The sequence below is a fragment of the Panthera pardus genome, unplaced genomic scaffold (genome assembly GCF_024362965.1).
Source record: "Panthera pardus isolate Hobbes unplaced genomic scaffold, ASM2436296v1 HiC_scaffold_24, whole genome shotgun sequence".
NCBI lineage: Eukaryota > Metazoa > Chordata > Mammalia > Carnivora > Felidae > Panthera > Panthera pardus.
Window position 1 is genome coordinate 22,604,494 of NW_026526810.1, and position 26,169 is coordinate 22,630,662.

At 52.1% G+C, this 26,169-nt stretch overlaps 1 protein-coding gene across 3 annotated transcripts in view; it reads left to right on the top strand.

The window, feature by feature from the left end:
• PSTPIP1 (proline-serine-threonine phosphatase interacting protein 1) overlaps positions 1 to 25,547 on the top strand; it is a 46,750-nt gene extending 21,203 nt beyond the window's left edge. For all 3 annotated transcript variants that reach the window (XM_019441364.2, XM_019441362.2, XM_019441363.2), the window contains 12 exons: positions 8,149 to 8,183; positions 8,417 to 8,523; positions 10,722 to 10,784; positions 11,403 to 11,501; positions 12,321 to 12,366; positions 19,090 to 19,169; positions 19,766 to 19,864; positions 20,928 to 21,024; positions 21,539 to 21,629; positions 23,902 to 23,957; positions 24,158 to 24,282; positions 25,245 to 25,547. In XM_019441364.2, the coding sequence (XP_019296909.1) occupies positions 8,149 to 8,183; positions 8,417 to 8,523; positions 10,722 to 10,784; positions 11,403 to 11,501; positions 12,321 to 12,366; positions 19,090 to 19,169; positions 19,766 to 19,864; positions 20,928 to 21,024; positions 21,539 to 21,629; positions 23,902 to 23,957; positions 24,158 to 24,282; positions 25,245 to 25,376 (1,030 nt within the window). In that variant the 3' untranslated portion in view covers positions 25,377 to 25,547. The remainder of the gene's footprint in view (positions 1 to 8,148; positions 8,184 to 8,416; positions 8,524 to 10,721; positions 10,785 to 11,402; positions 11,502 to 12,320; positions 12,367 to 19,089; positions 19,170 to 19,765; positions 19,865 to 20,927; positions 21,025 to 21,538; positions 21,630 to 23,901; positions 23,958 to 24,157; positions 24,283 to 25,244) is intronic.
• Positions 25,548 to 26,169: the final 622 nt, after the last annotated feature.

Below are 26,169 nucleotides of genomic sequence, written 5' to 3' on the forward strand. Positions count from 1 at the left end.
GAGTAGTTCTGCTGTGAAGCAGGGGTCTTCTCCAGCCCCGAGGCCTGGGTCCCAGTGTGCAGACTGGGGGATAGGGAGGCAGTAGAGAGAGCAGGATGATTTGAGAGCCCCTGAAGGACTTTCTAACAGTAAGTCTTGTGACTGCTTCTAACAGTAAGTCTTGTGGCTGCCTTGTGAAGGTGTGGAGTCTCCCCCTGGGTGAGCACCTCCTACCCAGGAGCCCCACCTATGGGGTCTGCAGCTGCCATAGCAACCCCTTGGAGGTCAAGCCTATGAGTATCTGGCTCTGCACAAGGGGAGTGACCCGAAAGGCTGTCAGCTCCAAAACTTGGAACGAACCCAGGTTCCCTCATTTTGAGCCTTGAACATACAACACTTTCTGGGTCTTCTAAAGATATGTGGGACCATGGCTGGTTTCTGCTTCCAAACTGGAGCCAGAGAAAACACAGGAAGAGCTGGAAGAAGGTTTAAAAGTGGTGTGAGCCAGGGGAGATTAATCCTCAATGCCCAAAGGTTTGTGCATTGGACCAGAAAGCACGAACACAGCCCTAGAAGTAAGAATGCATGAGGTCTAGTCCCCACCTGGCCTTTGTGAGCTATGTGACGGTGGGCAAGTTGAGTTTGGTTCTCATTTGCCCACTCCAGTGGGCTGTTTACCGATAAACAGGGCAGGGCTGGGGTTAGATGCAGGCTGGGTGCAGAGGAGGGCTCAGGGCATGGTAAGGAATGAATGAAAGTCTGATGTAACCCTTCTTTGTCTTCCCTGGGGAAGGGGAGCTGAGGGAGTACGACCCAGGAGGCATCCCTTTCTGCTTCCTGGCCACTCAAGCCAGATGGGAAAGGTCACCTCTTCTGGGGGTTGGATAGAGAGGGTGTTCCGGGCAGGGCCATGACAGGAGACCAGGCTGTAGGGCACACTCATACTCAGAAGCCTGTGAGTCACTGGGGACTTAAACAGAGAAGGAGAAGCCACTGAAAAAGAGAACAAAATGGAAGGGGAGCCAGGTGGACTGCGGGAAATGCAGGAGGTACACAGTATCTTGCTCCATTGTAGGATTAAGAAGTGGCCAGGGTAATGCTCTAGGTGGTCCTGATCCCTTGCATGGCTGTAAGAGGCCAAGTGGGGCTAGGTCTGCCCTGCTCCATATACTGTGTGGCAGTGGGGTGGTCACTACACCTCGCTGACTCCTGGGCTGGGCTGTGAAAGGGGAGTCGCCCCCAGGAGCTGCTCTGGAGTCACGATGTCAAGCAGAAAGTACCAGGCCATGGCAATGCTCAATAAACAGTGGGGTTCTTTATGGTCTTACCGGCCCCTGTGTAGGTCAGATAAGTTGGGCTCACCCTATTTAGTTTAGGGCTGAGAAGCCTGACTTGGTGGTCTAGACCATTTCCTTTGAGGCCCAGCCCCTCCCTGGCCCAGAAAGCTAGAAGTCAGTATCACTGGAGGGTCAGCCTTCATCTAAGGTGGGAGCATCAGTGGTAGAGCCCCAGCCCAGAGCAAGGGGTAGAGTCAAGGTCTGCCTTGCTGCCCACCAAGGAGGAGCTGGAGCCTAGGCCAGAAACACCAGGCTCCATGGGTCAGTCTGCCCAGCAGCAGGAAAGGCAGAAATAAAACCCACATCCCTGTGCACATGCTCCCAGAGCAGGCGGGGGTGTTGGGGGAGAGCCAGCAGGGCCCCAAGCTCACCATTAGGTTCGGATGGTCAGAACAGGGTGGACTGGGGAGGGCACCTCCTGGGAGAGACGGAGACAGAGGGGAGATGTCAGAGACCTTGCTAAAGGTGGACAAGGTCAGGACACATTCAGAGCCAGTGAGTGACAGGGCAAGAGCTGAACCCATCTCAGTTCACCTGCTGCCTCCCTCAGAGTCATGCCCTATGCAGGTCCCAGCTCAGCTGACTGCACATACTAGGTGCTCAATAAGTGTTGCTATTGAGCCATGTGGCATGTACTAGGATTAGTGAGACTCTTCAGTCATTCCTTTCTTTAACTGGGGGCCAAGCATCCATCATCCATCCATTTATTCAGCAAGCATTTATGGAGCACCTACTATGTGTCATGCCCTATGCTGAGTTAGGAGGATTCAAGAATTTAAAAATAATGTAAAATAAATGGTCCTACCACCCTGAAGCCAGACTCGAACACACTGAGTGAAACCTTCCCAATCCTTTGCATTAGAGCCTCCCTTTAGGGCCTTCTCATGCCCTACCTCCTCTAGGAGGTCCTCCCAGACACTCAGCTTTGTGTGACTGTTAGAGTCTTGGATTAGACCAGGTCATCCTGTCCCCTACCAACCTGGAGGGCTCTTTGTGGGGAGAGTGAAGGGTGGCCATGACAACATGGGTCACCTCCTTGTTTTCATGGAGACTTGTGGGGGCTGTGTTTGAGGTTTGCACCTGGGAATGGCCGGCTATTCAGCATGGGGCTGGCGGCTCATCCTCTAGGGCCCATCCCCTGGTAGGGTGGAGCTCCCAGCCTCCCCACGGCCAACCCCCCTGGGTCCCGTGAGATGCTCATTCTTAGCTCTATGGAGGGCAAGTAGAGGGCTGGGGGGTGCACAGACTGGGCAGGAGCAAGTGGGGAGAACAAAAGCTGGAGGGTTAAGTGACCCCAGAGGAAGCCCAGTGAGAGCAAAGACAGCAGAGTGGGCCAGCCTCCCTGACCTCTGCTGCCAGAAGATGCAGCATTTCTGCATTATCCTCTGACCTCAGCCTGGCCAGAAACCTCTCTCAGGCCTGGAGACTCAGCCATATACATTAAAGGGAGGTTCCCCCCATCGTTAAATAATTTCTAACATTCACCTCCTTCACACACGGACTCAGCAAACACCTCCTGGGCAGGGGCAATGGAGAACACACATATGAGACCCAGTCCCCAAACTAAGGGATCCCCACAAGCCCTCTCAATGCATTTTAAAGACCTCGTTCAATGAGTGAAGGGCTTATCCATTGATATCCATTATCCAAGCTTATCCAAGCTTAAACTCCATGTCCTTCTCTGCAGAAAGTTCGCTTGGACTCTCCCTTCCAGCCTCCAGGCCTTTGCTCTGCTGGTTGCTCTCATTTCTCCCCTGTCCAGTCCTCATCTTGCCTCGGGTGGGGTGCTGGGGTGCCACGTGCTCCCAGCAGCTGCAGAGGGCAGGCATTCTGGAAATGGAAGGAAATCAAGGCTGAAAGGGCTGCGGCCAACTTCCTGTGAGCCCCTAGGCAGCTACTGCAGGCCAGGATAGCTCCTCAAAGGCCGTGAATTTGAGTCCCCGCCTCACTGTTTGGCCACTGCCTAAAATGCTGTGCTTTTCCTGTCAGAAGCGGTTTTGTTTTTTGGTTTTTTTTCATGATCTCTTTTCTGAGCTCAGAAAATGAAGACATGCTGTTGGTGTTAGAGGGAGAGAGGCAGGCCCTGTTCCCATCAGGGGTCCTCTGACACCAGCTCAGTGAGGCCCAGCCTCCAGCACAGAGGTGAGAAGAGTCTGCTCCTGTAAGCTGGGAGGCAGGAGCCTCCTGGCCAGTAGGTGGGCAGGGGTAGACATGTCTAGGCAGGGGCATGAGGTGGTGGGGAGGATATGGAAGGACATGTTTACACTGGCAATTTAGACCGTGTTTGAGCATGGCATTTCAGGCTCTGTGTCCTGACAGCCAAGTCAAAAAAGGACAACGGGATGAGTCACACATGAGGACATTGGTGGCAGATAACACAGGATAGAGGCCTGCATGGGGCCCCGCCCTTACCGTGCGAGAGAGACACAATAGAAGAGAAACTCTAGGAGGTCCTAGTGGCAAGAGGGAGGCAAGCTACAAGATGCCATCTTTTCTGGGTCTCATGGAGCAGAGGAAAACTTCAAATGCTCCCCAAGTCCTTCACAAGATCAGAGATGAAGGCTGTTCTCCAAGGGAGAATTGTGGCTAACCCACAGTGGGCTGCCTCTGGTCCCAAGAACAGTGAAGTATCCCCTCCCCCATAGAACAGAGGCTACCTTCTTGAAAGTCTGGGGCCAAGAAAGAGAGGTGGTGTCCTGGGCCCTGTGTGAGTGGAGCTGTAGTGGCCGGAAAATCCCCAGCACCAGGAATGCGTGGGGCTGGGCGGGAAGGACCACAGCCCAGAGGTGAGCAGGTAGGGAACATGGAGGGCTCATGGCGTGCAACCCTACCCCACTGTCCCAGGTAGAATGAGGGTGGCCTCATCCGTGCAGCCCCAAGGGGCAGCAAGCTGGCAGACAAACAGGAGCCCAAGACGAGAATGGACTCTGTCACCATCAGGACTGTGCTGGGTGGGAACGGAGAATGTCCACGTGGCAGTGCTATGGACTCAGGGGCTCCCAGAATCCATTCTGGGGGGCAGGGAGGGGTGTAGGGAGAAGGACCAGCTGTCCCAGGAGGTTGTGACTCCTTACCGTCACCCCAGGGCCACGGGCCAAGGAGGGTGGGTCAGGGTAGGTTTGGGATTGAGAAAGGACTTGGTATTTATCAAATATTGAATTTGTTGCCCTGGACTACAAGCCTGGGGACAAGGTGGGGAGGAGAACCAGCCCTTGCCCCTGTTTAGTGGGCTCACAGGTCAGTGCAGGGACAGATACTCAATGCATCACCCCAAGGTGACAACAGGGACAAATGCCCAGAAGAGACAGAAGAAGAAGACCTGCAAAGATGTTGCACATAAGGAATCAGCACGTGCAAATGCCCTGAGGCAAGAATGAACATGGTGAATAGAAGGAACTGGTGGGTGGCCAGGTGACCAGGTGGCCCAGAAAACAGGTCTAATAGGTGAAACTGGAGGCATGGAGCTGATGAGGCAGGGGCCAGCGTGGTGGCAGTGAGGTGGATGGATAAGAGATTTAGGAGGTGAGAAGGAAGATAGTGCAGGGGGAGGGAGAAGGTAGAGACAAGGATGACTCCTGGTCTCTGGTGTGTACAGCCAGGTAGAGGGCGATGCCTTTGCTGAGAGGGGAACCTTGCTGAGAACAGAGTTTTGTGGGGAGCTGAGTCCAGTTTTGGACACTGCACTTGAGGTGTCTGTGAGCTGTGAGATCTAAAAAGAGGTGAAGACCAGGCTGTGGGTGTTCAGGCCCTGAGTTCTGGCAGGAGATGTGGTCGTGAAGTAGTTGGGGCCTGAAGGTGGTGTGGGTGAGGGCTGGTGGTGGGGGAGGGGCCCCACTGAGTCTGGAGAGGCTCTCACCGTGAATAGAGAGACTGAGGCAGGACATGAGTGTGTGGGTAAGCAGAGGGGTTGGAGGTGTAGCCGCCGGCAAGGCATCAATTCAGTCAGAGAAGAGTCCTGACCCTTCATCCCCAGGGCAGGTGGGGTCACCCTGGCAGTCACCCCTCCTTCCTCTGGTGAGAAGCAGAGGGCTGGCCTTGCCATCTTACCTGTTGTGTGGCCGTGGATCACTTTCTTCACCTCGCTGATGCTTGTTTTTCTCACCTGTAAAATGCGGATAAGGATGAGACCCTCCCTGGCAGAGCTGTGAGGATTAAATAATTTAGGCCAGCCATTCTCACATTTGAATGTATATCATCAGCACCCGGAGGCTTGTGAAAACAGGGTGCTGGGCTCCACCCCGGAGTTTCTGCTTCACGAGGACTAAGGTGGAGCCCAAGAATCCGTATTTCCAACCCGCTTCCAGCTGATGGTCATGTGGCTGGTCTTCAGACCACCCTTTGAGACCCACTTAGTTTAGGGCAAGGGGCCTGGCATTGACCAGACAGACCCCACACAGTTCTCTTGTAGGCCTGGATCCCCGTGACTTCTACCAGGTTGCTGATCCTCATTGGCCTCAGTTTCCCTAACTGTCCAATGAGAGGAGGGAGCCCCCTGGAAAGCCTGCCTTGCAAAGACTGCGGGACCCTGGCAGTAGGGCCAGAGTTCAGGGCTGTCGCGGGCGGGCGTCATGAGGCCATATGGCCACCAGGGGGCGTGCGTGCCACTTGGCAGAGAGGCAGGGAGGGGAGCACAGGGCTGGCTGGGTAGAGAGCGGCGGAGGATGTGGCCAGAGCCTGGGTGACTCGCTGCTGCCTCTGTGTGACCACAGCAAGCCTGGCCACACTCTGGCCCCAGTTTCTCGTTCTGCCTTGACTGACCGAGCCTCCAGGTGCAGAAGGAGCTACAGCTTACTTTGCATCCTTGGTTAAGGGACAGAGTTAACTCAGGCGGAGATATTTACCCCTGAGAGAGCAGACAAGTACCGCCTTAAGTCCAGTCTGCAATGCCTGCATACCGTCTCTCTGCGCACTTGGAGACTTGGCACCCATGGGCCCATGCCCACACACCTGCTGGTGAACACAGGCTGCCCCTCCTGCTTTGGGGTTTGGGGAGGTGAGAAGGGAGCCCAGCCTATGGCGCTACCTCAAGAGAACCCCTACCTGAAAGCAAAACTGGGGAGGTTCCTGATAAGTGGGGAAACTGGTAAGCTCTTATGTGGGGTAGTTTAGAGGCCAGCTCAGGTCAAGTTCAGGACAGGGGTGTGCAAATGTGGGCTCAGGGGAGGGTTGCACAACAGCAACTGGGTCCCAACAAGGTACTTTATACATATTAATTCATTTATTCCTCACAAGCATCATGTTTGTGCTATTATCCTCATTTTACAAAAGGGGAAACTGAGACACAGAGAGAGTAAGTAACTCGCCCGAGGTCCCACAGAGTGAGTAGCCTGGACTGAACCGAGGCTGTCTGGCTCCAGGGTCTGCTTCTAATGCATGTGGGAGCACAGAGCAGGGAGCCCCTGCCGAGGCCCTGCTGCTTTCTGAGGCTGGGATTTCGAGTCTCCTTCTTTCTCTACCAGGATGGGGAACTCACCCCACTGAGAGGCCCTTATCCCTGAGATCCAATGACCTGCAGAGAGGCATTCTCCCCTGCCAGTCCTGTTTCTGACCCAAGGAAAGGTTTGCCTCATGGTGCCCCATTACCTACCAGCAGACGGGACTGTGTCCTGGGTGGGCTCCGACACCTTTGCTCAGGCACCAGCTCCATTTGTGGCCCTGGCAGGGCTGCTTGATAAAATACAGGACGCCCAGTTAAATTCAAATTTCAGATAAACAATAAATACTTTTTAAATGTAAGTATCCTCCAACTATTACATGGGGATACTTCTACTCAAGAAGTATTTGCTGTTTATCTGAAATTCAAATTTAACTGGACATCCTGTATTTTCATTTGGTTTTCTTAACATTTATTTATTTTTGATAGAGACAGAGCGTAAATGGGGAAGGGGCAGAGAGAGAAGGAGACACAGAATCCCAAGCAGGCTCCAGGCTCCAGGCTCCAAGCTGTCAGCACAGAGCCTGACACAGGCTCAAACTCACAAACCACGAGATCATGACCTGAGCCGAAGTCGGACGTTTAACCGACTGAGATACCCAGGCGCCCCTATTTTCATTTGTTCTGTCTGGCAGCCCTACCCTTGGATGTTCCCCACCGCCCCCCATGCCCGGGCTAGCCTCTCCCCTTCCTGTCCTCCCTGGCATCCCCCCTGCAGTGGACAATGCCATGTCTCTACTCTAGAACGGCCACCTTGCTGCCTCCTGACTCCTCCTGAGAAGTTCTCTCAGGAGCTCCAAGCTTAATGCACCCTATTGTACACTGCTCATGGGTCATGTACTCGCTCCTGGGTCCCCTCTCAGAAATGTCACCACTGTCTGCTCAGCCACCCCAGCCAGGGACAGGGACAGCCTCTCTCTGTCCTCACCTGTATGTTCTGCTCATACTGCCCTAAGACCCCACATTTCTCTCCTCTGGTATCCCTGTCCTGCTTGCCTTCCCCATCCAGCTTCTTCCAAAACATCCTTCAGGCCACTTGCCTAAAGCCAGGTCTGAATGCTGCTCTTTCCTACTTCAGCTCATCTTGAAGGCAGGTGAGGACCTCGTGGGGGAGGGGCCCCACTGAAGGAAGGAGGGCCTTGAAAACATGCAGAAGCCAGGAACATTCTGGCACAGTGGAAAGGTTTGAAGGCTTTATCATTTCCAAAGAGAATCTCCATCTTCCAGAAGGGGCTGAGTGGATGGTCACTGGGTCTGACCAGAGGGTCCCTTGCGCCTAGGTCAGTGTGTGTGAGCAATCTAGGGCCATCCTACCAAACATAACGTCCCTGGGGCCAGTGGGGGCTTTAGGATCTGTTGTGCCCTCCTTCTTCTGATCCTTGCCTTTCTGTCTTACAGCTCCCTGAGGGCCTCCTTTGACTCCCTAAAGCAGCGTAAGTCCCGACTGTCCTCAACCCCAGGCTGCAGGGTGACAGGACCTTCTGGGAACACCCCTGTCCCCATAGAGGGAGGTAGTTAGATCCTGGCGGGGGTGGGGTGCTCAGGCTGCACACAGCACTCTGAGGCTGGCAGAGGATTTGGGGGTATGGGGCTGAGGCTGGGCTAGTCCAGGCAGGAGTGAGTATGTGGGAGGCCGGGGCTCCACGCCTCCATGCTCTGCCCCCAGAAATGGAGAATGTGGGCAGCTCCCACATCCAGCTGGCCCTGGCCCTGCGTGAGGAGCTGAGAAGCCTCGAGGAGTTCCGTGAGAGGCAGAAGGAGCAGAGGAAGAAGGTGAGGCGGGTGTTGGGGGTGGGCCCCGAGTGGGAGGTGGTCATCATCTCTGTGAAGTTGGGTGATGGACCTTGGAGATGAAGCCAATGAACGGTGGAGGACAGCACTCCAGGCTTGGGGATGAGGGTGACTTGAAGGCAGAGGGGATGCATGTGGGCAGAGACGGGCCACTGGAATGAGGGCCCAGCATGCAGGCCTGAGAGCCCCACTGGAGGTCTTCTCCTGAGCTTCTCATGCCAGGAAGAGGGAAAGGCATTGGTCTTTTTGATTAGCTCCGTGAGAGTTTGGGGGTATCTAAAGGAGGCAGCCTGAGTCACCAGAAACTGGTCCTGAGCTGAAGGGTCAAGGCTGTTTGTCTAGGACAAAGGCAGACTTGGTGGTTAGTCACTGTAGCCACTCTGTAGGGCTGCCCGGCTGAGAGGGGCCACAGATCCTGCATGGAGATGGGGGATGGGGGGTGTCACGCTGACCTCGGCATCCAAAGGTACTTCTCCTCCATGGGTAGCGCATAGCTGCTCCCAGATGGAGGGACTACATGGAAAGGAAGTAAGGTCCCCGTCAAGGGAGATATGTAAGCAGAGTCTGGAGGCTATTTGTCAGGGAAGCTGCAGAGGTGGGGTGGAGAGTAGGCTCGGTGACCTCTCTGTCCCAGGGTCTCCTCCCAGGCTGGAGACTCTCTGACTGGCTGAGCCCATGGCTGCTGGGAAGTCAGCTGGGGACACGTGCTCAGCCTCACAAGGCCTTAGTGATAAGGGTGGCACCTGGACAGGATGGGACAGGCCAGCAGCACACAGAAACACTTCTTGCTTGGAGATGAAGGATCTTTGCAAACTCTCCAAAGAATTGAAAAATGGAAAGGCCCACAAAATGGAGCTGTGAAGGGGAGGGCTTGCCAGCTCGTAGCTAAGGCCAGGCTAGGCCTGGGAGTCCTAGGCAAGCTCTTCTCCTCATTGTGCCTCAGTTTCCCTCTCACAGGTTGGGACACGTATGTGCATCTCCCAAGTTTTGGGGACCCAGCCCACAAGCAGGGCTCCTTCAGTCTTCTTTGACAGGCTCTGAGAAGTGGCTCTGGCCACAGAAATAGAGCATGACTGTACTCTCTGCCCAGCCAGCCACCCAGGGTCTCAGGCTTTTAAGATTCTAAACTTGGGACCCTGAGTGGACAGTTGGTCTCCCAAGCCAGCCCCAAAAGCTAGCTCTGCATCAAGGGGCTGAAGCAGGTGAACACTCTGAGCTGGGACTTGCCTCATGTGTGCAGGGCACCTGCTGAGACTGGCCCCAGGCTGGCTATTTTTAGTTTTTCTGTGGCCAGAGGGGCTGTAATGTCTGCAAAAGCTGTTCCAGACAGAGAGACACCTTCCCCAGGGTGGCCAGAGCCCCCACAAGTGGAGAACTGGGATGTAGTATGTAGGGGAGATAGCCTGGACTTGTGTGCATATGTACATGCGTGTGTGAGAGGGAGCAGGGGGGAGCCTGCATGCGTGTGTCCTCACTTGTGAGCATGTACACGTGTGTCAGTGTCTATGTGTGCCCACACCTTGGTGACTGGGCAGCAAGCCTGAGGCTCCCTGCTGAGGCTGCCCATGCTGAGTTCTATTCTCTCTACCATAACGAGGAACCTGGGAGGTGAGGTAGGGGTGCAGTGGCCCTGTGTGCCCACAAGTGGCAAAAGTTTGGCATGTGTATGTTCACCTGTGTGAACAGGCCTATGGCTGTGCACAGGGACATGGAGAGTGGCTTGTGTGTGCTTTTGGATGGTGTCTGTGTGTGCTCTGTGAGTGTGCACATGAAGGCCTGTGTGTGCGAGCGTGAGCGGTGGGAGCAATGGGAGCCTGTGAGTGTGTACTTCTGTGTGTCATGTGGAACTTTGTGTGCCTATGTGTGCTGGTGTGTACACAGTGTATGACCAGCATGAGGAGGTACAGAGACTGTGAGTGAAGGACTGTGTGTGTGTGTGTGTGTGTGCGCGCAGGGCGAGTATTCCCGGGACAGAGACCAAGTCCTGGTTGGAGTCTGCAGCAAAGAGACACAATGGGCACAACCTGCCCCGGGCTCTAGTTTTCTGTGGCATCTTGTCACTGCTCCCTTCAGAGCCAGGAGGGGATGCTGTGTCTCATCCCAGGGACACCCCGTCCTCTTGGCCTAGGGGAGCATCCTGAGGCCGCAGCCCCCTGCTCAGATCCTTGTGTCCCCTGCAGTATGAGGCCGTCATGGACCGTGTCCAGAAGAGCAAGCTGTCTCTCTACAAGAAGGCTATGGATGTGAGTGTGAGGGTCTTTGGCCTGGAAGGGTGGAGGACTCACAATGTGGACCTCAGGAGCTCTGGGCTGGGCTTGCCTCAACCCCTGCCCAACAACACACACCATTGCCTGTTGGGTGTTTGGGGCTGAGCTGGGAGCCAAGGACTCATGGGGATGGACCCAGGCCCTGCCCTTGGGGGGCTCCTGACTGATGGGCTGGTGGTCAGTCCCAGAAGTGGCCCACGGGATGACCCATACTGTTAGCTAGGGACTTTGGGGGTGGAGGGAGAAAGGACCTCTGAGCTGTGTCCCCTAGGACACTGAGTGAAAAGGAGAAAAAAGGTTCGGCAAGAGGAGACAGCATATGCAGAGGCCAGCATCATGCAGATGCATGGTATTTTCAGGGACCTGCTAGTGGTTTGATGTGACCATGTCTCTAAAGAGACTGGACAGGGCCTGGAAATAAAACTCCTTTCTCCATCTCTATTCTGGCCCCCCAGATCCCTGTCCCTGGTTAGGAGGCCCCCACTCCACCCACAGTCCCCGACAGGGAGAAGGGAGGCTGGGTTCAGGGAGCCTCACTCTGGGTGCCCCCCGCACCCCCCCCCCCCACCCAGTCATGCTTCTCCACACCCGCAGTCCAAGAAGACATATGAGCAGAAGTGCCGGGACGCTGATGACGCCGAGCAGGCCTTTGAGCGCATTAGCACCAATGGCCACCAGAAGCAAGTGGAGAAGGTGCGTGGGGCCACTGAGGCCATGTGGTGTCACCCAGGGCTGGAGCAGGGCAGGGAGGGAAAGAGGGCATGCCACAGACACCCCAAGAAAGGTCCACATCTGGAACATCTGTTTACTCCTCTCTGAACTACCATCTTCCCATCTGTGGAATGGGTTTCCTGGAAACTCAGGACATAGACAGGGCCAGCTAACTCTCACATAACCCTTGGAGACAGGCTCAGGAGACCCATGCCACAGAGAGGAAACCGAGGCCCAGAGACAGGGGGTGGCTTGTCCAAGGTCTCAGATCCAAGAAGGAATAAAGAAAGGATACACACCCAGGTCATCCAGAGCCCAAGATCTTGACTTTTTTGGCCCCTGGGCCAGGGTGAGGCATCAGAGGCACCAGGGCCCAAGAACATATTTCGCTCATTGCACAGACAGGAAAGCTGAGGCCCACAAAGGGCAGAGAACTGTGGGTGAATTAGGGGCAACAAGGTAAGGGCAGGGCCCACGTCCCAGCTGGTGGGTTCAGAGGTGGCCAGGGCCGTGGGACCTGGCCCCAGTCCATATTTCTCCCTCTGATCTTCATATCCAGTTTTCACATGTATCTGCACGGGTTACGCATTTATTTTTATTTTTTTAATTGGACGCTTTTTGATTGTGGTCCTTTGTGGAGTGAGGCTGGAGTAAATGGTAGAACTTGCCCACAGTTGGCTCCTAAGTGTCCCCCTGGGCGGCTCAGGAAGGGTGGGAAAGAAGCACCTCAGAGCCCCCCAGGAAGGCTGGGAGCCCGAGCGCTGGGGCCAGCTCAGCACTGCTTTTCCTCTGTCTCCTCAGAGCCAGAACAAAGCCAAGCAGTGCAAGGACTCAGCCACGGAGGCAGGTACGCGGCCTGGCCCATTTCCTCTGCCCTGGGATGGCAGACCAGATAGGCCTGTCCCTTGCCCCACCCCACACTTTCCTCACCCCGGGGACACACACTCATGCAGGACTGTACAGAGTCATATGCTTACCAGTCTCACACGATCATGCAAGTAAAATAAAAACATTGGTGTTCTTCCTTTTGCCAAGACTGTTCTTGGTACTTTGCATGTTTCAACCAGTCTGCACAACACAGCAGTCCTATGAGATGGCTGCTATAATCGTCCCCCATTTATTTATTTATTTATTTGTTATTTATTTACGTTATTTTTGACAGAGAGAGACAGAGTGTGAGCAGGGGAGGGGCAGAGAGAGAGGAGGACACAGAATCTGAAGCAGGCTCTAGGCTCTGAGCTGTCAGCGCAGAGCCCAACATGGGTCTCGAACTCACAAACCATGAGATCATGACCTGAGCCGAAGTCAGACACTTAGCTGACTGAGCCACCCAGGCACCTCTAATTACATCTCTTTTAAATTTTTAGATTTTCAATTGAAGTATAGTTGACCTACAATATCATATCAATTTCAGGTGTACAACATAGAATCAACAATTATAAACATTGTGCAGTGCTCACCATGATAAGTGTTACTATCTGTCACCAGTGTCATTACACTATTATTGACTCTTTTCCCTCTGCTGTACTTTTCATCCCTGTGACTTATTTCTTTTATGAATGGAAGTTTACACCTCTTAATCCCCTTTGCCTATTTTGCATCCCCCAACCCCCTGCCCTCTGGCAACCACCAGTTCTCTATTTTTATGACTCTATATCTGTTTTTTGTTGTTGCTGTTTGTTTTTTTAAGTTCCACACATAAAGTGAAATCATATGGCATCTGTTTTTCTCCGTCTGACTTATTTCACTTGGCATCATAACCCTCTAAGTTCATCCGTGTTGTCATGAGTGGCAAGATTTCATTCCTTTTTATGGCTGAGTAATATTCCATTGTACATCTTTATCCATTCATCTATCAATGGACACTTGGTTTGCTTCCACATCTTGACTCTTGTAAATAATGTTGCAGTAAACACAGGGATGCATATATCTTTTTAAATTCGTGTTTTCAGTTTCTTCAGGTAAATACCCAGAGGTAGAATTACTGAATTGGTATTTCCATTTTTAATTTTTGAGGCAGCTCCATACTATTTTCCAGAGTGGCTGCACCAGTTTGCCTTCCCACCAACAGTGCAAGTAGGTTCCCTTTATCTGCATCCTTGCCAACATTTGTTATTTCTTGTTGTTTTTTTGGTTTTTTGTTTTTTTGTTTTTGCTACTAGCCATTCTGAGTGGTATGGGATGATATATCATTGTGGTTTTGATTTGCATTTCCCTGATGATTAATGATTTGTGCATCTTTTCAAGTGTCTTTTCGTCATCTGTATGTCATTTTTGGAAAAATGTCTATTCAGGCCTCTGCCTATTTTTAAATCAGATTTTTTTTTTTACGTTGAGTTGTATGAGTCCTTTATGTATTTTGGGTATTACCCCCTTATCTTCTCCCATTCATTTGGTTGTCTTTTCATTCTGTTGATCGTTTCCTTTAGCTGTGCAAAAGCTTTTAGTTTGATGTAGTTCCAATTGTTTATTTTCGCTTTTGTTTCCCTTGCCTGAAGAAGCAGATCCAGAAAAGTACTCTTAAGGCTGACATCCAAGAGTTTATTGCCTATGTTTTCTTTCAGGACTTTTATAGTTTCAGGTCTTACATTTAGGCCTTTAACACATTTTGAGTTTATTTTTTTGTATGGTATAAGGAAGTAGTCCAGTTTCATTCTTTTGCATGTAGCTGTCTAGTTTTCCCAATGCCATTTATTGAAGAGACTGTCTTTTCCCCATTGTATATTCTTACCTCCTTTGTCATAGATTAATTGACCATATACACATGAGTTAATTTCTGGGCTCTCTATTCTGTTCCATTGACCTATGGATCTGTTTATGTGTCAGTCCCATACTGTTTTGATTACTATAGCTTTGTGGTATAGTTTGAAGTCTGGGATTGTGATACCTCCAGCTTTGTTCTTTTTTCTCAAGATTGCTTTGGCTGTTTGGGGTCTTTTGTGGTTCCATACAAATTTTAGGATTTGTTCTGGTTCTGTGAAAAATGTTGGTGTTTTGATAGGGTTTGTATTGAATCTGTAGATTTCTTTGGGTAGTGTGACATTTTAATAATATTAATTCTTATAATCCGTGAACATGGAATATCTTTCCATTTATTTATTTGTGTTGTCTTTAATTTCTTTCATTAATGCCTTAGTTTTCAGAGTACAGGTCTCTCATTTCCTTGATTAAATTTATTTTTAGGTACTTTATTCTTTTCGGTGCAATTATAAATGGGATTATTTTCTTAATTTCTCTTTCCACTACTTCATTATTGGTATATGGAGGCACAACAGATTTCTGTGTATTAATTTTGTATTCTGCAACTTTACTATGTTCATTTACTAGTTCTAATAGTTTTTGGTGAAAGCTTTAGGGTTTTCTATGTATAGTATCATGTCATCTGCAAACAGTGACAGTTTTACTGCTTCCATATCATTTTGGGTATTTCTTTTTCCTTTCTCATTGCTGTGGCTAGGACTTCCAATATTATGCTGAATAAAAATGGGCATCCTTGTTGTGTTCCTGATCTTAGAGGAAAAGCTTTCAACTTTTTACCATTGACTGTGGTGTTAGCTGTGGGTTATTATGGTGAAGTATGTTCCCTCTAAACCCACTTTTTGAGAGTTTTTATCATGACTGGATGTTGAGTTTTTTCAAATGGCTTTTCTGCATCTGTTTTTTTCTAGTAGTCTCTTACAATCCTTTGTATTTCTCTGGTGTCGGTTGTAACTTCTCATTCATTTCTGATTTTATTTTTTGAGTTCTCTTTCTTTTTTTGTTGATGAGTCTGGATAAAGGTTTATGAATTTTGTTTATCTTTTCAAAGTAACAGCTCTTAGTTTTATTGACTTTTCTGATTTTTTTAAGTCTCTATTTCATTTATTTTCACTCTCATCTTTATTATTTCCTTCCTTCAACTAACTTTTGGCTTTGTTTGTTCTTTTTCTAGTTCCTTTAGATGTAAGATTAAATTGTTTATTTGAGGTTTTTCTTATTTCTTGAGGTAGGCCTGTATTGGTATAAATTGCCCTCTTAGAATTGCTTCTGCCATCCCTCAAAGATTCTGAAATGTTGTTTCCATTTTTATTCATCTCCAGGTATTTTTTTAATTTCCTTTTTGAATTCTTCATTGACCCATTGGTTGTTTAGCCTCTATGTGTTTGTATTTTTTCCTTGTAATTGGTTTCAAGTTTCATACTGTTGTGATCAGAAAAGATGCTTGGTAGTATTTCAATATTCTTAAATTTACTAAGACTTGTTTTGTGGCCTAACATGTGATCTGTCTATCCTGGAGAATGTTCCATGTGCACTTGAAAAGAATGTGTATTCTGCTGGTTTGGGATGGAATCTTCTGCACATATCTAAGTTCATCTGGCCTAAAGTATCATTCAAAGCCATCATTTCCTTATTGATTTTCTGTCTGGATGATTTACCCATGATGTAAGTGGGTGTAATATCAGTAATATCAGGTGTAAAGTAATATCAGGTGTCCTAATATTATTGTACTTCTCCCTTTGTGTTTGTTATTATTTGCTTTTTATATTTAGGTGTCTCTGAATTGGGTGTGTGGCTATTTACAATTGTTACATCCTCTTGTTGGACTGATCCCTTTATCATTGTATAATGCCCTTCTTTGTCTCTTGTTACCATCTTTTTTAAAAGTCTATTTTGCCTCATAGGAGTATTTCTACCCCAGTTGTGTTTTGTTTATTTTGTTTTTGCTTCCATTTGCATGGAATCTTTTTCTATCCTTTCACTTTCAACCTGTGTGTGTCTTTAAGTATGAAATGAATCTCTTCTAGGCAGCATATAGCTGGGTCTTGTTTTTTTATCCATTCAGTCACCCTGTGTCTTTTGACTGGAGCATTTAGTCCATTTATATTTAAAGTAATTATTGACAGGCATGCATTTATTGGCATTTTGTTAACTGTTTCCTGGATGTTTTTGTAGTTTTGCTGTCTTCCCTTGTGGTTTGATGACTGGGTTCTTTTCTCTTTTTGTTTATATTATAGGTTTGGGTTTATGATTATTATGAGGTTCATGTATAACATTCTATGAATAGAGTAATTTATTTTACATTGATGGTCACTTAAGTTCCAACATGTTCTAAAAGCACTACATTTTTACTCCCTCCCCCTACATTTCATATGTATGATGTCATATTTTACATCTTTTTTATTTTGTATATTTCTTGACCAATTTTTGTAGATATAATTGATTATACTGCTTGTCAGGTAGAGTATTCTTGGTTTTAGTGTTTTGTTTTGTTTTTGTTTTTCTGTCAGCATTTTATCACTCCCTTCTAGCCTGCAAAATTTCTGCTAAAAAGTCAGCTGATAACTTTGTGGTTTTTCGTGTATATATAACTAGTTGTTTTTCTCCTGCTGCTTTTAAGATTCTCTAGCTTTAATTTTTGACATCGTAATGATTATGTGTTTTGGTGTGGGCCTCCTTGGGTTTGTCTTGTTTGAGGCTCTCTGTGCTTCCTGGACCTGGATGTCTGTTTCCTTCCCCGTGGTAGGGTTGTTTTCAGCTATTATTTCTTCAAATAAGTTTTCTGCTTCCTTCTCTCTTTTCCTTCTGGGACCCCTAAAATGCAAATTTAGGACACCTGATGTTCCAGATGTCCCCTAACCTATCCTCATTTAAAAATTTTTTTGGCTCATTTATTTATTTTGAGAGAGAGAGAGAGAGAGACAGAGCACAAACAAGGGAAGGACAGAGAGAGAGGGAGAGAGAGAATCCCAAGCAGGCTCCTTGCTGTCAGCACAGAGCCTGATGTGGGGCTTGATCTCATGAACTGTGAGATCAGGACCTGAGCCAAAATCAGTCAGACGCTCAACTGACCGAGCCACCCAGATGCCCCATAACCTATCCTCATTTAAAAAGTTATTTTCTTGGGGTGTCTGGGTGGCTCAGTTGGTTAAGTGTCCGACTTAGGCTCAGGTCATGATCTCACGGTTCATGAGTTCAAGCCCCGTGTCGCGCTCCGTGCTGACAGCTCAGAGCCTGGAGCCTGCTTCACATTCTATGTCTCCTTCCCTCTCTGCCCCTCCCCCACTCGTGCTCTGTCTCTGTCTCTCAAAAATGAATAAACATAAAAAAATTAAAAATAAATAAAAATAAAAACTTATTTTTTTTGATGTTCCACTTGGATATTTTCTACAACCTTATCTGTACTTTTGCATCCCCTAATCTGCTGTGGATTGCCTCTAGTGTATTTTTCATTTAGTTATTACATTCTTCAGCTCTGTTTGGTTCTTTTTTTAATATCTTCTATCTCTTTAAGTTCTGAGTTTATCCACTCTTCTCTCAAGTGTGGTGAGCATTTTTATGACTATTACTTTGAACTCTTTAACATGTAGACTGCTTATCTTTATTTCATTTAGTTCTTTTTCTGAGGTTTTGTCTTGTTCTTTCATTTGAAACATATTCCTCTATCTCTCCATTTTGTCTGACTGTGCTTGTTTCTATGTGTTAGGTAGGTCAGCTATGTATGTCTTGTGGGTCCCAATAGGACAATCCTTCCTGGTCACTAGAACCAGGACTCTAGAGGTATCCCCTGTGTGGGCTGCATATATCCTCCTATTGTGACTTGGCTGTGACTGCTGCAGGCTTACTGATGGGCAGGACTGGCCACCAGCATGGCCAGCTGAGAGGCTTGGCTGCAGCTGCTGCAGGTGTGCTGGTGGGTGAGGTTAGCCCTCAGCACAGCTGGCTGAGTGGCTTGGCCACACTGTTGAATCCTTTTTTTTAGCAAATGAGTAAACTGAGACACAGAGAGGTTAAGTACTTACCCAAGGCCACACAGCCAAGAAGTGGTGGTGAATGCATTTCAACCCAGTCTATCTGGCTCCAGAGTCCAGGACTTTCACAACCACCATCATGGGAGACAGACCTGTTCATCATCTCTCTCTTATACACACACACACACACACACACACACACACACACAGCCTTCTCTGGGTTTCTGTCTCCTCTATCCTTCATCTGATGCCAGAACCTTCCCAACACGCTTCATCTCTGTTGGTACACCTCCTAGGGCAGAGAGCTCACCCCTATTGCCCCCTGAAAATGTTCTCCCTTTTTCTCTGCTTCTCCCAGAACCCAGCTGCTGACTTGGCTGGCAGATGGGTGTCCCTCAGATTTCTGGGAACGGAGGTCATGGAACCCAGCCTGCTGGGTTCCAACTCAACAGCTCCCCTGCTCTACCCCACCCCCCCTTCAATGCTGCCCTTTCCAAGCCTCAGTTTCCCATCTAGAAATTGTGAGAGGGTAGGACCTGGGGGTGGCAAAAGGTTTGGACTCTGATCTTGAGGTGTGGGCTCTACTGCAGCCCTGGGCAGCTCAGAGCACAGCAGGGAGCTAAGAGTCACCTCCAAAAAGAGCAGTACCAGAGTAAGTGGTCCTGACAGGCTTTTGGATGAGGCACCAGAAGCCAGGGCAGGTCTCTCTGAGGCAGGAGGAGGGACTCCGAGGACTTGGGGCAGGAGGGCACTTTGTGCAGGGGCACTGCGGGAGCAAAGGGGTGGAGGTTGGGGGTGGGTATCTAGGCCTTGACCTCCCTGAGGACCACCTGTGCTTCCAGAGCGAGTGTACAGGCAGAACATCGAGCAGTTGGAGAAGGTGCGGGGTGAGTGGGAGCAGGAGCACCGGACCACTTGTGAGGTGAGTGACTGTGGGCATGAGGCCTGCTTCTCCTGCTGCAAAATGAGAAGGTTGTCCATCCCTCCAGCTGCTTCATGGGGGAAAGTGAGGCAGTAGTGGGAGGAAGACCTCATTCTTTTATTCATTCACCCATCTGCTCTCTCCCCAGGCCCTGTGCTGGGCCCCTGTCCCAGGGAGCTCCCCATCTGGCTTTATGCCCTGATGGGGAGGCAGGCATCCTTCACCCCTTTTTGCTGAAGCTGGCCCTCAGGCTCAGAAAAAGGCCATAGCTTCCCTGGGTCCTGCTGGTGGACAAGACCTGGGAGATAGGCCTTAGGACTCCGGGTCCAGTGCTCCTCTCACAACAATGCCCAAGGGCTTTTTTTCTAGCATGTGATGGAGACTGGAGGAAGGGTGAGGGCAGGAACCAGAAGCCTCAGGGGCTGGCACAAAGGTGGGGGTGGGGATCCTCCAAGAAGGGCATTTCCTTTGGACTTGGCTTTCAGCAGGGGGGGCGTGTGGCTACTCAGTGCCATGGTAGCTGAGTGGGGCCCAGTCTGGCCTGACCCTGCGAGCCCCTCCTCACTTCTCACCTCCATCCCATCTCCACCTCGCAGGCTTTCCAGCTGCAAGAGTTTGATCGATTGACCATCCTTCGCAATGCCCTGTGGGTGCACTGTAACCAGCTCTCCTTGCAGTGTGTCAAGGACGATGAGGTGGGGGACTAAGGACAGGGCGGGGCAGAGAGTGAGCTGGGGGTGGAGGTGTGCAGATAGGGCAGACTCCAGGCAACAGCATGCCCAGGTCCGAGTCCATCAACAAACAGCTCAGGGCTTAGCCTCTGCCCCTGGGGGCCCAAAGGACAGGGGACTCAGTACAAGGCCCTGGTCTCCTTGCCTGGAAGACTGTTGTTGTGGTTACCCTGGCATCTGCCTCTTTGCTCACCCCTGCTCCCAGGTCCTTGGCTCTGCTCTCAAGGCCACAGAGCACCTGCTCCCTGTTGGGGTCAGAAGGGAGCTTCTGCCTTCTGACACTGCCCCTCAGAGGTTTGCAGAGAGGCTGGAGGACACTGGGCTGCTCTACTCCAGGCCTGGTGCTTGTAAGAGCCAAGGTCCAGTCCCTCCTCTGCCCCCCAACTCCCTGGGGTGTCCTGGTTCCCCTTACTGAACTCTACATGCCAGGAGTGTTGGGGTGGGTTCCCCCAGCAGAGAGGGGCCCCCACTTCCACACGAGGGGCTCTGACCTCTGTTAGTGGAGCCTGAGAGCCATGAGCTCTCTTGAGGCAGCCCAGACTCCCTGATGCCCACTGCTGTTACTTGCCTGAACCCTTCTGCCTGGACCACGGACTGGTGGTCTCCTTGTGGCAGAGGAAGGAATGGGGGCTTTGGATCCTCCCATTAATGCAAAGCCTGGCTACACTGAATTCTTGCTCTGCAACCTTGGGCAAATCACTTCCCCTTTCTGAGTTTCTTCATTTATAAAATGGGGAAAGTGGTGTCTTCTTCAGAGGACAGGAGTGAGATAACTCCCTTGCATAGGACCTTGTGCACAATAGGTGTTCAGGAAGTAGAAGAAGCTGTCAGCCAGGGTTCTGACCTCTCAGTTCCACGCCAAGGCCCCCAAATACAGGCACTGAGCTGTGCGCACAGGGCCCGTGAGGAGGCTGGTGGGGTGGAGGCCCCTGGCCAGAGTTCACACCCACTGAGGAGCAGGGCTTTGAAGAGGGTAGTCCCCAAGGTGAGGCCTGATCCCTCAGCCTCTGCTCTTGCCCACTGCCAGCTCTACGAGGAGGTGCGGGTGACGCTAGAAGGCTGCAGCGTGGAAGCCGACATCGATGGCTTCATCCAGGCCAAGAGCACAGGCACTGAGCCCCCGGGTGAGGCCCGGCCTGCAGGTAGACAGCCTCTGGGGCCAGGCCCATCTGTCCCTAAGAGGCCTGGCCCCAGTTCTCTGAGCCTCAACTGCCAGAACAAGGCTCACAGCTCCCTTCTGGGTGAAGGAGCCTGGGCCAGACCCCAAGGAGGGGTCAGGGATGGGGCAGCCCCCTGGTCAGGGCCCTGGCCTGCTGCCTCCTCTGAGGCAGAGATGGCACAGTGCTTAAGAACACAACTCTCAGAAGGGGAAATGGAGGCGGGAGCCTTCTTACAGCCGGTTTGGTTCCACTAAATCATGAACCCAGAATATTTGATCTCAGTGGTGCCCACAGTGGGGTGTGTCTCGTCAAAGTGAGAGAGGCCCCCTCTCTAAGCACCGAGGCAGGCTAGGGCCAGAGTGGGTAAGTGGGGCCCCCATCTGGGTCTCTGGATGGGGACAAGTCGGGTATCAGGTGGTGCAGGTCCCGCCTGCCCTGCCCTCGGTCACCCTGGGCCTCACAGGCTTGCTGCCCACAGCTCCGGTGCCCTACCAGAACTATTACGATCGGGAGGTCGCGCCCTCATCCGGCAGCCCTGGCGTACAACCATCGTGCGGCGTGATAAAGAGGTGAGGTGCCAGATGGGGCTGAGGAAGTGCCAGGAAGTGGGTCCGGCCCCTCCTCCTCCAAGTGTTTCTTCCACGTGTATTTACTGAGCACCTACAGCTGGCCTAGTGCTGGGTTTAGGTGTTGGGCATTCTTTGGGGACAGGACAGCCTCATTTTGGACTCATGACACCTTCAGTCCAAAGGGACCCAGACATTAAGCAAATAATCACACCCCATTTACTTGCCGGTGACTGCGCTCAGAGCTCCAGGGAGGCCCCAGGCTGGCTTCCTTGTCCCTTGGACCCTGCTGCTAGCCTGGATTGGTACCCTGGACTGTCATGCTGCGGCAGTAACACTCCTGCTCGTGCAGGATCAGGACACAAGAGCAGACCTTATAGACAGTTCTCTGGGAGAATTCCCCAGGCCTTTCAGGGCCCCTTCCCTGGCCTGGCCGCAGAGGATCCTAGTGCCATGCATTACTGTGTCACCTGCACAAGTCCCTTCTCCAGGTCCAGAGCCCAGAAGTCATTGGGGTCAGACTCAGAATCCAAAGACCCTCTCGGTTCAGGCCTTGGGTGACAATGGTGACAGCTCATTGAGAGCACCCAAGTTCCTGAGGGGGCCACGTGCCCTGTGTGTGTGTGTGGGAGGAGTCTGCATCTATGGGTTTCATGTGGTGCCTGTGCCCCACTCCCACCCCGAGGCCCCTGTGATGCCCTCTCTCCATCCAGCCTCGTGCAGAGAAGGCCCTGCCTTCAGGAGGTAGGTAAGGATGAGGATGGGGTTGATGGACCTCTCAGCTCCCTGAGGACAGCTTATCTCTGAGGCTTCGGGAACTCCTGAAGCCTCCCCTGTGGGACACCTCTGGAGACAGGGAGTGACCACCTGTGCTCAGAGCGGGGGCACAGCATGCCCCTCCAGGAACCGTGAGAAAGCAAAGGCCCCAAGGGAGGGCAGTCACACCCTCACAGTCTTAGTGTAGTCTTGGGGGACTCAGGCCTCCCTGCAACCCTAGGAAGGACCTGGGTCTCAGCACAGATGGTCATTTAAACATCTGATGGAAAAGCTCACCTGGGACAGCGTCAAGAAAGGACTGACACGGGTGCCTTGATGAGAGAGCGGTCCCACCAGGTGGAGGAGGCCTGGCTACTGGAGGGGATGGGCAGGAGCCAAAGCAGGGGAGAGCTAGAAGCCACGTACAGCTGAGGAGGGGTGGGCCAGTGGCCGGGAAGTGAGTAAAGTGTCACAGGTATAGACAAAGCTGGGGAAATGGGCAGCAGCCTCCATGAGCTCTGCTCCTCCCAGCCACAACCCTGCCGACTTTTACCCTGACTCTGGGTAGGGGCAGGACTCTGTCATTGGTGCTGAACCTGCACAGCCCGTATCATCATCAGACCAGGTCCACACACCCATGTCCATGTGTTTCTATCCTGGGCATGTATCCTGGGCAGCCCCCCTGCACCTCACAATCACTCACAGGCTATGCCTTGCACCATTTCTGTCCGTTAAAGCTTTCTTTCAGGGGGCACCTAGGTGGCTCAGTCAGTTAAGCATCCGACGTCAGCTCAGGTCATGCCTGGGATTCTCTCCCCTCCCCTCCCCCATTTGCTCTTTCTTTCTCTCTCTCAAAATAAATGAATAAACTTAAATAAAGCTGTCTTTCAGGACTCAACCCCACCTGGAAGCCTTTCCAGAGGCTAGGAATAGCATCAGCCTCTACTTACACAGCCCTCAGCACTGCCTGCTTTGTGGGTACCCACGTCTGTCTCCCCAATGCCCCCAGGGTCTGCCTCTTGCTGGCTCTGGTCTTTTTATGCAGCAAACCTTCATGGCTGCTGCTCAGTCCAGGCATGAGCCAGGCACAAGGGAAGGGGTGAATTAGCCTGGCACTGTTTCCTAGTGCTATGTACATTGGAGTCCCTACTTCCCATGGTCAGGGAATGGCTGGGCTGGCCAGGTCATGGTGGAGCGCAGGGAGGAGGTCTGACTGGGCCCAGGCAGGTGAAGGTCCCAGCAAGGCCCAAGCGGGCTGAACTCTAGAGGGCAGCCCCTTCACCTGTGGGGGTTAGAAGGAGGATGGAGCAGAGGTCTGGGGGCTCAGGGCCTTGGGAATGCAGTGAGGAGGGCCTGCAAAAAGCAGGCTGAGGAGGCTTAGAAGGGTGAGGCAGGGGAAGGACCACCCTCAGGCCTGATGGGCTCTCATGTCACTCTGTGCCTAGAGGCCAGATGGCCCCAGCCCTGGGGCTTTGCTGAATCCCTCTCCCTCCCTACCTGCTTTGCTTCTTGCCCCCAGGTTCTCCGGGCTGCTACACGGAAGTCCCAAGACCACATCATTGGCAGCCTCTGCAGGTTACTGGGAGTGATGTGGGGGCCCCCAAGCAACTGAGCCCAGGGGAAAGGAGAGGACTCCTTTGTGGCACAGACGGGTTCTCTGCTTTTGGGGGGAGGCTGAGCCAAGTCAGGAGAAGCTCCGTGCCAGGGGGGCCTCCGGGATCACTGCCTTTGAAAGGGGTAGGCTCCAAGCCTCACCTTGCTCTCCGCCTCCACAGAGACCCTGACCCCAACCCCTGAACGGAGTGAGGTTGTCTACTCTGCCATCACGGTGCAGGAGGCGCCGGGCCCCCCAAGCGTGCCAGCACAGGGCTACAGGGTGCTCTACGACTACACGGCCCAGGTGAGGCCCTCACCCCCTCTCCTCAGGCAGGCACAGGCAGGCCAGAGTGTGGAGTGAGCTGGGGCATGTGCCCCTAGAATAGCACCCAGCACTTGGCAGTGGCTGTGTATCTGCCTAGCAAATGTGGAACGGGTACGAGGGCCTGTGCCCGAAACTGTTCTCACACACACGCAGTGTCCAGGCATTCACGGACACTGTGTGCCTGGGTGTGCATGTGCAGGCACGCTGACAGCACCTGGGGCAACCTGCAGGAGATGGACCAAGGGTCAGACTCTGTGCCCTCAGACTGGGGCCACAGGTGCCAAGAACGAGACCTCGGGTTGGTCTTCTGAGGTCCATGGGGAAAGGATGGGTCGAGAGGCCATAGGACGGGTGCTCTGAGATCCTTGAGAGTCCAATCTGCTCCCTGCTTTGGTGGGTGTTGTAGAGCCCCCCTCAGTCCACACAGAGGGAAGCCAAGAATCCCCTCGGGGCAGGCAGGCTGTGCCCTGGGTTGTGCAGACTCCCAAAGCCTGGTTTTCGGTCAGAGGGGGGACAGGCCAGGAGAATGGGAGTGTGCTTGCATGACAGGGGCTGGCTCAGCAGCAGTGGGGAGGCTGTGTGCGGTGCGCCTGAGAAGGCTCGGAGCGTGACGAACACACCTGACTGTGTAAGCAGAGCTGGGAAAGTGGGCAGCAGGGGGGAAAGTGGGGGAAGAAGCCCCAGGGTGAGGAAGGCCTAAAAATAACAAACCAAGGAGGGCAGGAGGCCGAGTCCCACAAGACACTCCACACGCTACATGTCTCTGGAGGCTGCCCCAGCCAGAGCAGCCTCGTCTTGTGGCTCCAGGAGGCCAGGTACGGCTCTGAAGACCTGGCCCACCGGGGAGACAAGTTCCCATTTACTGCCTGGGGTGGGGGTGCCCACCAGAGCCCCCCTGAAAGGGCCGCTCCAGCCCAATGCACTTTCATTCTCTTGCCCAGAATTCCGACGAGTTGAATATCTCTGCGGGAGACATCCTGGAAGTCATCCTGGAAGGGGAGGACGGTTGGTGGACAGTGGAACGGAATGGGCAGCGTGGCTTCGTCCCTGGTTCCTACCTGGAGAAGCTCTGAGGAAGGGGCAGCAGCCCCCACCTGGACCTGCCCTGCCCTGGGGCCAGCAGAGTCCTCACTGCTGCCCCAGCCTTGCTGGGGCCCTAAGACCAAGCCTACACCCCAGGACGGATGCTGGAGGCTCCCTGAGCAGTCTCTCCCACAGGGAATAAAGGAGTGCATTTTTTCTCAGTCTGTGGGGGTCCCTTTCACTCTTTCTCCTGCCCCTGTGTCCAAGTACATCGTCCAAGATGAGGGAAAGGAGTGAATTGAGAAGTCCAGGGGAGCAGAGCTCACTTACTTCCAGTGTTATCACTAAGGCCCGGGCCAGTCCTGTCGCAAAGTCTGCTGGGGAGGGAGAAGAGCCCTGGCCCCAGTCTGGGAACTCCCACGCTGCCAGGGAGACACATTCACACACAGGCCAATGGGAGAAGGCTGTAGGGGTCGGGATGGGGGATGGCGATGAGCATGTGCTCAAGAGACCTGGGATGGGGGACCATACTTTCTGGGGGCAGAGGGACTGGAAAGGAGTCTCAGAAGGGCAGTAGCAGACAGGGCACAGAGAAAAGAGCATCAGGGTGGGGTAAACGTGTGAGCACAGGATGGAGGTGGGAATGCCTGGAACATTCTGGGGATGAGCCAAGCTCAGTCTGGGGAGGAAATAGGTGATGGGTCCACTGAAGGTAAAGGGACCAGAGTGCAGAGTCAACAGGCTTGGAGCCTTGTGGGTGCAAGCGACCCTATCTTCCAGACCCAGCTGAGGCTCAGGGAAGGCACGACTGCCTGTGCCGCTCCATCAAACATGGCATGTCCC